Genomic DNA, 14,002 nt, shown 5'->3' with positions numbered 1-14,002 from the left:
GGTTTTTATAGTGTGGAATCCAGGGTGGGGAAGATGATATAAAAGTAAAAGGGAAATTACTAGAGAAGAGGAAAGGGCTGGGGGGAGGGGGAGGGGATAAGAAGGGAGAATAATAAGGGGATGAGTATGATCAAAGTATGTTATATGTATGTATGAAAATGCCACGATGAAATCCAATATTCTTTATAATAAAATGTATATATTGGAAGAAAGAATTATTATTTCTTGTTGATACAAAGAAGTAAATACTTCAACTTTTTATAACAGCTAGGGCTAATGAAATGACACAGTGTTGTTCTCAAATACATTTGCCTCAAAATGAATTTAATATCATCTATAAATATTTGATATATTTAAAAGCATTATACTAACAGACAGTTGCATTACTATAAAACCAATGAAGATTAACCACAGAAACAGGTTAATGCCAGAGAAGGAAGCTACTGATAAATAATACAGCATGCAAGTAAGTATTTTTGGGATTCTAAGCAACTCATATAGGTTCACATAACACTGAAAGAAAAGATTAGTTTTTCATCTTCTTTGTCTTACTCTTCATAATTTCAATTTAGCAGTGGCAGGCAATTCTCAGACATAAAAAAAGTATGAAGATAATAAGCTAAAGCAGATTTTCTCTATAATTTTCCCAACTGACTCGGGAAATATTTGAAAGTTCCTTATATCTTTTGATAGATCTCAACTGTTAGGCCTTGCCCATATTTTTCAACAGATCACTTAATCTGAAAAATGTATTCATCTATAAGGTCATTTCCATTAGATGGAGCAGAACTGATTAGCATCACACTTTCCAAGTCACATGTACTTTGTGATCAGTTCTTGACTTCAGTATGGCAAGAATATTTTCCTGAACACTGCTGTAATTTCTCAAGGGTTTGTATTTTTGTGAGAAAGATGCAGCACACTGAAGTAGTTTAATTTCTAGTAAATCAAATTCAGCTATAGTGAAAACACCAATTTTCTCCACTGATTCTCTGAAATCTGAAGGAGTCAAAATCAGAATGCACTGAATTTATGCCTAATTTTCATTAGGTCTACAACCAAACTTGAAAACCCTGGATACTGAACATGCCACAGCATGTTCTGCTTCTGCTGGCTTTTCAAGGATTAATAGTAAATAAAAAGGAAAATGGTTAATGATCAACTTTTAACAAGTGTTTTATTATTATACCCCATCTCTCATCTAAAATTATTTTAATGTTATTAGTTTACAGGGTTAGTAACTTTAATTAGAACACATATGAAGACAAGGATACAAAATAAGTATTTCATAACTGTCAATGGACATAGTCCAGATTTAAGTTGTACTGTCATTCCCTAGTGAATTGTAGTATTAGTAAGAATATCCAAACCAATGAATAATATTAAGTATTCCAGATAAATCTTTTTTTGTTTGTTTGAGACTGGGTCTCACTATGTAGTTCAGGCTGTAACTCACTATGTAGCTTACGCTGGCCTTGAACTCACGGCCATCTTCCTGCCTCAGCCTCAAGCATGTGCCATCATGCTCAGCCTTCCAGATAAATCTTGATAACCATTTTAAATACCTACTTATGGGGAAAAAATTTCTGACTTCTATTATAAGATGGAAGGCCATCAGTTAACCTTGTGGTTGGTTAGTATAGAGAATTAAGCCACTAACAGCTATGTTTGTGTGTTTCTGATCAGTTGTTATTAACTACTTTAAGGATCACACCTTCTGTGGAAATGATAATCATCTCTTCATATTGCCTAGAGTGAATCTGATCTTATTTTGTTAGTGATTAGTTATTTGTTGGGGACTAGGCTACATAACTCAGATATCACAGTCTTGAGGTCAGTGTTATCTCAGGAATAGGGAAATATGGGGAAGGCCTCATGCCCCCTGGCTATGGGCGAAATGCTGATAACCCAACATTCCTGAGGAAGATAGCATCTGCCGAGGACAGTAGTCAGTATACAGGTATCTGAGTATAGAGAAAATCTGCTTCCTCACTAATTTAATCCTTATCCACCCATTCTCTATAGTTGCTGTTCCACGAAACTGTGCTACTGCTCCCCCTGCACTTCTCACTGGCTAATAAAAGCAGGCCAACCGTGGAGTTTATCAAGTCTGTATACTAGATGCAGGTTTCCTCCAGGTCCCTCCCTTGTATCTTGAAAATTGTCTCTGTCTCTTTCTTTTATTCCCCATTGTTTCCCTCAACAAGTAGCTGAGGGTCTGAATAGCCCTCAAATATTTAATATTCTCCTTAACACAGATGCTCCTGCTCAAACTCCTTCAAGTTAATTGGTCAAAGCTGGTCAGAGAAACGAAATATAAACGACAGAAATTATAAATTAGAACTAAGGAAGGATACAAACAGATGAATTCTAAACTATAAGAAACAAAGACTGTTTCAAAATACATTAATTAAAAATACATTTCTCTCACTCAATTAGTACCAGCAATAGAAAAAAGGTATCTACAAGGTCTATTCTCAATTTAGGGTAGTATCAACAGCAAAGGCAAGTCTTAGGTTTGCAAAGCTTTTTTTTTTTTTTGATGAGATGAAAAAAAATCCAACATATTTAATATTCTTGTTGTGTTTTCTTGCCACAATACTCTCTATATAGTAAATATATCTGTAGTGATTATCATTACAAACTTATGATCACTATTAGGCAATTTATATTCTAGGTTGGAAAATAGACAAATAAATTACATAGAATATGAAACAATGATAAGTTCCAGGAAAAAAAATAAAGCAAGAAAAGAGTTTAAGAGGTGTACATGTATAAAAGTGTAGATGAGACAGAATAAAAGATGTTTAAATGTTTAGGAAGGCCCATTATCCAGATCACGTACAGAGAGGAATCAGAAATTCATGCCATTTATTGTTAAGTGCAAAATGTTTCTGCTACATTGGTTGTTCCTATTTAGAAAAATTAACCACAAAGTTTCAATGAGTTAACTCTACTCAGTGGGGGAAACTGTACTACATATATATACTTTGATTATTTTTTTAGAAAGGCAGCTTTCTTAATTTTATTTTTAGAAATGATAAATCAGAAGAAAAAGAATTATTTGCTATAGCTGTGGAATTTTATTTTAGACATCATAGTAGAGCTTGTAAGGTATTCTGGTGTTCCAAGTTCAAGCCACTAGAGCAGTGTTCATATTACTTAAAACGATGGTGATTTCTTGAACAACATTGAGAACACTGATTTCAAATCAAAAGAGTAAATTTGAAATATGACAGTCCTATATCATCTGAGTGATGCTTTCTTTCTACAATGTTCTGGCTGGTTTTCTGTGGCCCTCCTGTTTAACAGATGAATAGACATGCTACCACACATTCCCTAATCCTTAAGCACTCTCTAGCTACCACACATTCCCTAATCCTAAAGCACTCTCTAGCAAAGCTTTTGATGAGCCTGGGCTACATAGTGAGTTAAAGGCCACCTTGAACTACACAATGAGATCTTGTTTCAAAAAAACCAACCACACACACACACAAACACACACACACACACACACACACACAGTACAATTAGGACAAATGAGACTATTTTTCTTCCTTAATGCAAGAAATAATAGATCAAAATGCATTTTATTAGAGTAGTAGAATTAATGAAGGCTCCATGAGTACACAATGCATAATTCATCTTGACAGAAAGCTTTAGTTAAAAGTAAATGAAACTTTATAGTTTTTGTTAATTTTACCCAATATTTCAGTTTTTCTTTTTCTTTCAGTTGACTCTACACAAGAATTACAGAAAATCCAAAACAAATGAAATTTTATGTAATTTATAATTCACTAACTCTACCAACCTGTCTTGCTTTCCCATTCAATCAATTTACCTCTTTTTAATAATCCTATAAAATCCCTACAAACAAATAAAAGGAAAAAAACTACTTACTGGAAAGGACCGTTGTAAGAAAAATGTAGTCTGAAAAGGATATGAGCCCACATTCTCCAAGGGTGTAAAATATACTGCCTTCATCTGCAAATTTTTCTCGTTCCTGGGAAATTTTCTATTAAATGTATAGGTTCCACCAAAATATAAAAAGAAGATAAAATTAAGTTAGAATATAAATAGTAAGCAATAATCACCATTTAACTCACAATTTTATGCCATTTATCCTAAGCATTTCTGATGGCCATTCAAAAAAAAAAAAAAATCAATGGATCCTTTACAGTTTTCAACATAAAAGTTCCAAGACCAAAAGTTGAATTTTTTCATTTAAATACCAGGTTAATATGAATATTAGAAAATAATTTTGATTTTATAGTCCCCTGACATTGAACATATACAGACCTACTTCAGAATTGGTTTTCTTAGCTTTAAAAAGAATTTATCTTATTGTATAAATGTATAGAAGGCAGAAAATAAATCAAAACAAATGGAAAAGAGTAAAATAAATTAGACCTAACTGGCCAAGAAAAACTATGAAAAAATGAAGAGGTAAGCAACTACATATTTCCAAGGTACATATAAATAATACTCAGAAAACTAATTTCTGAGATACTAATTTAAATTTTTACTTTATGACTTCAAGAATCTTAGTTTTTGGAATACAGAATAGTATATAAGGTAAGTATCATCTCTGAAATGTAATGCCAAATCAGACATGCATGGCAAGGCTTAGGCACAATTTAGTTCAATCATAGTTACCATTACCTTATTAGAGGCTCTTAAATTTTAGCTTTTTTTTTTTTTGGGGGGGGGGTACCGGAGATCGAACTTGGGACCTTGCACTTGCGAGGCAGATGCCGGAACCACTGAGCTAAATCCCCAGCTCAAATTTTAGCTATTTAATAAAGCTGTCTCCTAAAACTTAGATTTTACTCTAAATACATCTTCCTTTTCTTCAACCTGTAAATCGTAAGGAGAATTAAATCTTAGCTTCAGGAATAGGCTGTCTCACACGTGGTCTCTTCTCAGGTGTTTAACCAAACTTATCCTGTTTTTTTTGCACCAGGGATCGAACTCGGGACCTTGCGCTTGCGAGGCAGGCGGTGGAACCACTGAGCTAAATCCCTGGCCCCCTTATCCTGTTTTTTAACCAAAGCATAAGCTTAGTAATAACACTAAAGATATTTTCAAAAACTGAAAAGGATCCATCAAAGAGTTACACTTGGAACAAATTTCCGTAAGTTCTGGACCAACCAAAGATACTTAAGGAATTATTCTGAGTACCAACATAAAAGAGAAAAGGGTTTTAAAAACTCAAACTAACAAAGCGCAATCAAATAATCCCATGCAAGCACAAAATAAGAGGCGGCATTGCAGGCATAATTTCAGGAGGAGTATCATGAAAACTACACCAACAAACACCATCACACCAGCATCCAGGTACACAACTATCCAATGGGTTACCTCTGTCTAGTGGAGATGTCATCATATACCACAAAGGAAAGAAAACTGGTTAACCAATTGAAAACTCAAGTACCACGTGAATCATCGTGAAGTCAGTTCTCATGATCTTCTCGATGAAATCATTCCAAATAGCTCCTACTAGATACTTGCTTATACATAAGAAACAGCGACAACCAAAAAGCCACAAGTGAATGCTAACAAAACAGTAATAGATTTTGAACTTTTTTTTTTTTCGGTACCAGGGATCAAACTCGGGACCTTGTACTTGCGAGACATGTGGCAGAACCACTGAACTAAATCCCCGGCCCAAAACAGTACTAGATTTTGACTGCAGATGCTATCTAAGAAAGAGCTTCTCTAAAAAAAAAGAAAAAAACCGAAAGAGCTTCTCTGACTTCATTTGTGGCTGACAGAGGATATGGCCTGCATGATGGCATTCAGAGATTATTTCTTTGATCTGACAATAAAAATGAACATACAGTCCAAAATGCCCTAATTAAGGTTAGATCTTAAGCCACACTTGATTTTTTACAAAGAGATTGAAAAAAATTTTTTACATGAAAAAAGCTACAGAAGGAAAACTAGGGCAGCAGAACCATTTAGTGAGAAGTTAATGTTTAAATTTCTCAAAATAAAAGAAACAAATAGTTACATTTTCATATAATCAAAGATGCTATAAAATAAAGTATGTGAATAGGAAAAAGTAATATGAGAATAGGCACTCAAAGGCATAACATAAATGTGTATAAGATCTGTGGAATTAATACTGTAGTAATATGGAGAGATTCTGACACATAATTAAAATAAATAATATACTGGAAGGCAGAAGCTGGGAAACAGACAAAAGTCTACTCATAGAGTGAAAGGGGGGCAGCTGAGCTGAAGCCACAAACCTTACATTATTTTTATAACAATTACCTGGGCCACAGGGCTGCTCAGAAGATAACAAAAAGACAAATCTAACTTTATTGGTAATTTAAAATTTTTGGATAACTTCAAACTCACATAAAAGTTGAAAGATTACTATAAGGAACTAGCACATACATTTTATTGAGATTCACCATCATATTACCCCATTTGCTTTACAGACATGTATTTTTTCTTTATACCACTATGAAAGTATATTTGAGACATCATGCTTTTACAATTAAATACTTCTGTGAACAGTCTCTTACATACCATAGTATAAATGTAATTAAACCAGGAAATGTAATATTGATATACATCTTATTATCTAACCCAATTTTCACACTTAGCCAGCCATCCCAATAATTTCCTTTATAGGTATTTTCCTATTTCACGATGTATTAAAAATAAACTCCATTTAGTCCTCATGTATCTTTAGTCTCCATTAATTTGAAATAGCCTATCCTTGTTCTCTTTTTTTCCTTTTGAAGTTTATTATGTACAGTTGTAATATAATTCACATAAATTTACCATTTTCACAGTTTAACAATATGTGGGTCTTTTGTGTCTGGCTTCTAACACTTAAATGTTTTATAAGTTTACTAATGTAGCATGAATCAGTATTTAATTCCTTTTTATTGTCAAACACTATTCCATTGTACATATAGACCACAATTTGTTTATCCACATCATATGATGAAGGATGTTTAGGTTATTTCTACTTTTTGGCTACTGCACATAGTGCCACTACAATATGCACATTCCTGTACAAGTAAGTATTTGAGTACCTGTTTTCCATTCTTTTCAGAATGTATCTAGAAGTGGAATTCTCCATCATATGGTAGCTCTATATTAGTTTTTGAGGAACAGCCAAACTGTTTTTCTCCGTGGCTATACCAGTTACAATCCTACCAGCAATGTAAGAGGTTTCCAATTTCTTCATATCCTTGCCAACACCTGATACTTGTTTTCTCTTTAAAATGATAGCCATCATCGGCCGGGGATTTAGCTCCGTGGTTCTGGTGCCTGCCTTGCAAGCACAAGGTCCTGAGTTGGATCCCTTGTACCAAAAACAAACAAACAAACAAAATTATAGCCATTCTCATGGGTGTGAGATGGTATTTCACTGTGGTTTTGATTAGCATTTTCCCTGTGCCTAGTGATGTTGTGCATCTTTTTACCTGCTTGTTGGACATGTATACTCAAGTCCTTGGCCCATTTTTGAATTGGTTATCATTTTGTCCACTTGTAAGAGTTCTTGGTATTGTCTGGATACTAGAATCTTATCATATGACTTGCAAATATTTTCTCTCATTCTATGTGTAGTCTTTTTATCTTTTGGCAATGTCTTATTATTAGGTTTTTAATGACTAGGCTTTTGATATTGGTAAAGTCCAATTTACCTATTTTTCTTTTATGGTTTCTGCATTTCATTTTGGGCCCTATGTCCCTGTTGAAGAGACTACGCTCTCATCATTCAATGATCTTGGCAAACCTGTTGAAAATCAAGTCATCACTGATGTGGGGGTTTACTTCCAGATTCTCAAAGATTCTCAATTTTATCTCCCCTCCTTTTAAAAAGTTTTCAAAGTTGGGGTAAAATGCATATAAACTTTTCCATTGTAACCATTTTAAAGAGTAGCTGTTCTTAAGCTCTGCTGATTTTCCTTCATTCTTTTTTTCTCTCTGCTTCAGTCTGGAGAGTGTTAACTGACCTGATCTGAGTTCACTGAGACTTTCTATTGTCTACTCAAATCCGGCGGTGGCAACTCTCTACCGATTTTTTTTAACCCCAGCTACTGTACTTTATAGTTCCAGAATTTCTACTTGGTGTTGTTTTATAATTTTAATGTCTTTATTGATAGTCTCCATTAGTTCATAATTCTCCTTGTTTTAGCTATTTGACAATACTTAGGATGACTTAAAATCTTTGAGTAGTAAGTATAATGTCTGTCCTTCCTCAAGGATATTCCTTTTTTTTTTCCTTTTCTGTGACTGGGTCATTCTTTATTGTTTTTGTGCATGTGTTATTTCATGTTGAAAACTGCCCCCACCTCCACCCCCCAGGCTGGGAAAGAGAATGCAGGGCCCTGTACCACTGAACTACATCTCCAGCCCTTTGGGTTTGTTTATTTGTCTTAATTTTGAAACAAGGTCTCACCAAGTTGCCTGGGGTGGCTTCAAATATGTGATTTTCCTGTCTTCGCCTCCCAAGTACTGTAGCTAGAATCACAGGTGTGCAGGCCATGGCCAACCGAAAACTGGGCATTTTATATATCATTATGTGGTTAACTCCGAAAATTGGATTCTTACTCTTTTGTTGCTATTGTTTTGTCGTGAGTTGTAGTTGTCGGTTTAATGACTCTTCTACACTCTTTTTGTAAGGACTATACTCTTTGTCATGCTTAAGCTTCTGTTCTGTTACCTTAGCAATCAGCAAGGAATTGAACAGACTGTCTTAAATGCTTGGAGCAAAAGAGGAAGAAATACTCTCTAGGTCTTTGTAGATTGGCTTTCTATTGAACATTTCTTTATGCCTGGCCAGATCATTTACAACTTTGCCTAAGCCTTAGATTCCTGCTTGCATGGAGCCTAAGTGTCAGCCATAAGGGAAAGCTTAGGATCCTCTAAGGTTTCTTCTGAGTATGCATTCAGCCCTGGGCTGTCTAGATTTCAAAGTATATGGTGGAATATCTCAAAACCTTTGTACTCCTTGTATCCCCTTTCACAGCCTCTCTTCTTATACTTACAGTTTGTTCAATGTTTGTTTCAGGTTGCTACAGTTAGTATATTTATCTTTAAAGGATTCTGACAAATGCTGCCCCAGCCCCTAAAAGCTCTGAGGTAGCCAAAACAAAAGCAAGCCCCCCCCCCCCCCACTGACTGCTTAGGGAGCCACCACCCTGTCAATGCTGACATCCATAGCACTTCAAAAGCAAGGTCTGTGCTGCTCCTTCTCTGGAACCAGCAAACCATACCAAGAACATGGGCCTTTTCAGCTGCCACCATGTTGGAAAGCAGAGGATGGTCATTATATAAGTTAAAATACAGTGTTTTCTCAACAAATTTCAGCAGCTTATTTCTTCTTTAAGCATTCCCCTAGCTATTTTAAAGTTTTTGATTAGATCTGAAAAAGAGTCAACAGTTTCTGCAGCTTAATCATTGGCTTAACACAGATGGAGTTTTGGAGCACCCTACTCTGCTATTTTGGGGTTTGGTCTCTGTTTTTTGTTTTGTTTTGAGACAGGGTATTGCTGTGCATGCCCAGGCTGTCCTCGAACTTGCAATCTGCCTGCCTTGGGTTCCTGAGCACCCTTTGTACTTTTTACCTTGACAATTTAAAAAAAGTTGTTGAGTTACATTGTGGAATACCCCTCACTTTTAATTACACTGATACTTCCTATAACTACATTCATATACATCTATTAAAACTATAAATTCATTTTGATACCTCTAATTCCATTCTAGGGTACAACATGGTCTTTACCCTTTACATATTCATTACCTCCTTCTCTAACAATAAGAAATATCTCTTCAACATATTTACTTATTTGCTTAAACTCAGAGTACATAAGACGTGGCTTCATATTCATACCTCTGAGAAAGAAAATATACAATCTGGAGTTCAGTATCCATTGCCATTGTAAGTAAAATCTATTCATCACATAATGCACAAGTCAATGTACAGTTCAATGAGTTCTGAAATACATATACCCAAGTGATCCACATCCTTATTAAGATATATAGCATTTCTATCACTCCTCAAGGCTCTTCCATGCCCTATACAGTTAATTTCCACCATGTTTTCTCACCATGGATTAGCTCAAAACTTCATATAAATGGAATTATCAGTATAATGGGGTCCTGCTTCTTGGTTAAGCAGTTTTGGGGAGATTCATCAATACACAATGATCAGTATAGTTCATTTTTATTGCTAAGTAGTATTTTATACTGCTTAGTAATAAAACAATACATTGTATTTTACAATAATTTGAGTATAGTACCATGTATAATGCAAATATATACAAATAATACCACAATTTGTTCCTTATTCATAAGCATCTAGGGTCTTTACAATTTTTGACAATTACGACTTTCCTCAAAGTGCTGTACCTTTTTTACCTGTACCATCGGTGGGTGAAAGTCCAGGTGCTCCACACCATTGCCAACATCTGTGCTGTCAATCTCTTTAATTGTAGCGACTCAGCTATGCATACAGTGGTATTTTATTGGGGTTTTATTGTGCATTTCCCCAGTGACCAAAGCTGTTGAACACTTATTGGTGACTGTTTATTTTTGGGAAGTATCTGTTCGAGACTTTCACCCCCACTTTCTGTGGAGCTAAAGACTTGAGCATGCTGGGCAAGTGCTCTATCATTATGATATATTCCCAGCCCTTTTTATTTTGAGATAGTGTTGCTAAATTGGCCAGGCTGGCCTCAAACTTGTGATCCTCCTGGCTCATCTTTCCAAATAGCTACGATCATAGCTATGTACAACTATATCCATTTTAGCCATTATTAACTGGGATACTACACTGTTTCTAATATGTAGTATCTTTTCAAATATTCTACGAGGCCTTTGTAAGTGTGGCAGTTAGATTTCACAATGACCCCAGTGAATCCTTGCCTCCTGGCATCCATATCTTTATTTATCCACATTTTATTTATCTGGGTTGGTCTATATAATCAATAAAATATAGTTAAATGATTACGTGTGACTTTGGAGGCCTGGTTATAAAAGGCAACTTGCTTTGCTGGAGGCAAGTCAGCTGTCATCTGAATATAACACTCAAGCAAGCCTGTGGAGAGAGGGCTGTTTAGAGAGAGTGGGAGGATCTGAGGTTCTCATCAACAGCCCCTACCATCTTATTATACAAGTGAGTTACCTTGAAAATGAATCCTCATTCTCAGTCAAGGTGGGTGACTAAGGCCCCAGCCAATATGTGAATGCAACAGCATGAAAAAGCTTGAGCAAGAACTATCTAGCTGAACTGCTCCCTTCTTCCTGATTCACAGGAAGCACAAGAAATAAGAAATGATCACTACTGTTTAAAGACACTAAGCTATGGATGTGTTCATTTTGCAGCAACAGATACTGACTACAGTCAAATACATATATTAAAAATATTTTTGGTCAGTATGTGGTTTGTAATTTTTATTTTGCTTTGATAATCAGAAGCTTTTAATTTTTCTTGTCTATTTATCAAAATTTAAGATTAGTGCTTTCTGTATGCTAATAGATTTTGTGACTTTCCAGTGCATAAAATATTATTCTCATATTTTTCTTTAGAAGACTTATAGCTAAAGATTTTATATTTAGGTCTATGGTCCCTTCTAAGTGAATTTTGTATATGATAAGGGATAAGGTTCATTTTTAAAAATATGGATATACAGTTGTTTCTAAGCTTTGTTGACACTTTCTCAGTGAATTATTTTGACACGTTTGCTAAAAATCAATTGGCTATATAAGTGTGGATTACTCTTCTATGATATTTTTGACTTTTACTATCCCACTTTTTGAAATCCCTTTTGATTCTTAGCACAGGATATGACTGTTTTCTACAGCAAAAGCAGGCATGGAATTTGAATGGTAATAAGATAGCCTGAGAGAATGAACAAAAGATGCATGTGGGGTCATGGTCTAGGGCTAGCTGCCTCCCCATTAGGACAACTATAAAGTCTTCAGAAAAAAAAAAATCACTAAACTGACGTTCAAATAGAATACTGATTTGGAGAAATGAATTACTACCAGACCATATCTCCATAGGGGCTATAATAATACCCTACAGTGCTAATTTAGGCAGTGTGTCTTTCTCCAGGAAGGCATCCTCTCCAGTACTGCACTACATAAATTACGTATAATCTTGTCTCCTAAAGGAAGATTTCTTGTTGTGTGGCTATGTGTGAGACTTCTGCTATAATTAGTAGAATGACATGGAACAGGAGAGACCAAAAGAAGGTCAAATTGCTCTATACTGGAAGAGGTAGAAGGAAACATCTGGAAGGAAAGATATGTAAGAAACAAGGACTCTAGAAATGTGAACAAAAGGCAAGATATATCCAGAGAGTGCTAGAAAACTTCAAAGTTATGAAAGTAGAGGAAAGAGAAAGGTATGTCTGTAAGGATGTATACGTGTGGCAGAGAGAGGGAACAAACAGAGTATGCAGCAGCTCCTTAAAAATGAAAACAAAAGATGCTTAAGGAGGATTTAAAAATTCCTCATGCTTTGTGATGTGCCATTCAATAAAATAATTCTTTAGTAAAGATTTACATTGTTTCTTCCATGCTTCTGGAACTGGGATAAGAAAGGGGGGGGGTAGAGGGAGAGGGAGAGGGAGAGGGGGAGGGGGAGAGGGGGAGGGGGAGAGGGGGAGAGAGAGAGAGAGAGAGAGAGAGAGATAACCTGTATGTTTTCTGAGGCATTCACTTATTAAAGAATGGTTCAGGTACATTTAGGATTATACAGTTATTATTCAAAAAATTTATTAATGGGTTTTTTGAGTATCCTGAACTCCAAGTAAGATTCTTACAAAATTCATATTAATCACGGATACAAAAATTATCATATAACCATCAAATTTTATCTCAAATTATTTAAAGCTATGAGGCACATTAAATAAGTATGCTAAAATTTGGGAGGAAATGGGAGTTACCAGAAAACCAACTGTTAAGAATATTTTGTGTCTATGGTTGCCTTTTTGCTGTTTTTTTAAAAATCAAAGACCTATTTCTACTATACATGATATGCTCAAATCAAGTAGCCGTGGCACATATGGAAGCTGTATAAATAAAGATATGAGTTTGATAATAAATAAATTTTAAATCCCAAAGTATGATGAAAATGAAAATTAAGATTGAAGGAACAACAGTTTTGGTTCATTTTTCTTACCCTGAAAGTCTTATTAATGTTCATTTTTGTAAATTGGAAATGTCAGTAAAATACTCTTCCACTTAATCTTCTGGGTAATGTTTAATGTTGCACTAAATTTTAAGTCATTTTTCTCCTTAACTAATCACCATTTATACTCCTCAGGGCTAAAAGAAGGGAAAAAAAAATCTAAGGAAAAAATCATGTTCCCTATCAGATTGGTAAAAATTTTTATTTTCTCTCATTGTCCATAGGTGGTTATTTATATTTTTGTTATTAATGAACATTTACATTAATATGTAGTTTTTACTAAGAAAACTTGGTAAGCATGTATGAGAAATTTGTTTCATCTTAAAATTCCTGGGGTAAGATTTAGCAATACATTAGTACATAGGGTGAAAATTATTTAAACAGAACTGGGTATTTTTAAAAGAGACTGTAATTGCAGATATCTTATAAAGCATTATGTTATTTTAAAGTGCTTAGAAGTTACACACTGGGTTCTATTACAATCACCTGAATTTCTGAAATTAAAGGTGTAAAAGCAGAATGCAGGTCAACTTAACAGAATTGCATTTCCATTCAATTTAGTGACCCATCTTACCCTCTTCTGGAGAATAAAATTAAAATATTCCAAAGCAATGAGCTCACTGAGTACATGAAAAAATATTCAAGATTTAAAACACATTATAGACCTACTATCACTAAGACATTCAAATTACTGACCCCAATAAAGGCAGATAAATAAACACCCTTGTAAGAGGTCTGGTAGCAGTCTCAGTTGTACCATATCCGGAATATTTTTACTTTTTAGATAAGTTGAAAGATGTAAGAGCTTTCTATATAGCAAATCCTACTCTATAC

At 34.8% G+C, this 14,002-nt stretch overlaps 1 protein-coding gene across 10 annotated transcripts in view; it reads right to left on the bottom strand.

Moving 5' to 3' along the window:
- Micu1 (mitochondrial calcium uptake 1) overlaps nt 1-14,002 on the bottom strand; it is a 202,000-nt gene that overhangs the window by 98,958 nt on the left and 89,040 nt on the right. For all 10 annotated transcript variants that reach the window (XM_087185432.1, XM_021259601.2, XM_087185434.1 and 7 more), the window contains one exon: nt 3,901-4,015. In XM_087185432.1, the coding sequence (XP_087041558.1) occupies nt 3,901-4,015 (115 nt within the window). The remainder of the gene's footprint in view (nt 1-3,900; nt 4,016-14,002) is intronic.

This window comes from Heterocephalus glaber, unplaced genomic scaffold, assembly GCF_053883595.1.
Source record: "Heterocephalus glaber isolate CG9 unplaced genomic scaffold, H.glaber_assembly_v1.0 deba00001497, whole genome shotgun sequence".
Lineage (NCBI taxonomy): Eukaryota > Metazoa > Chordata > Mammalia > Rodentia > Bathyergidae > Heterocephalus > Heterocephalus glaber.
The sequence above is the reverse complement of the archived record's forward strand: the minus strand, read 5'-3'. Positions and strand labels throughout refer to the sequence as shown.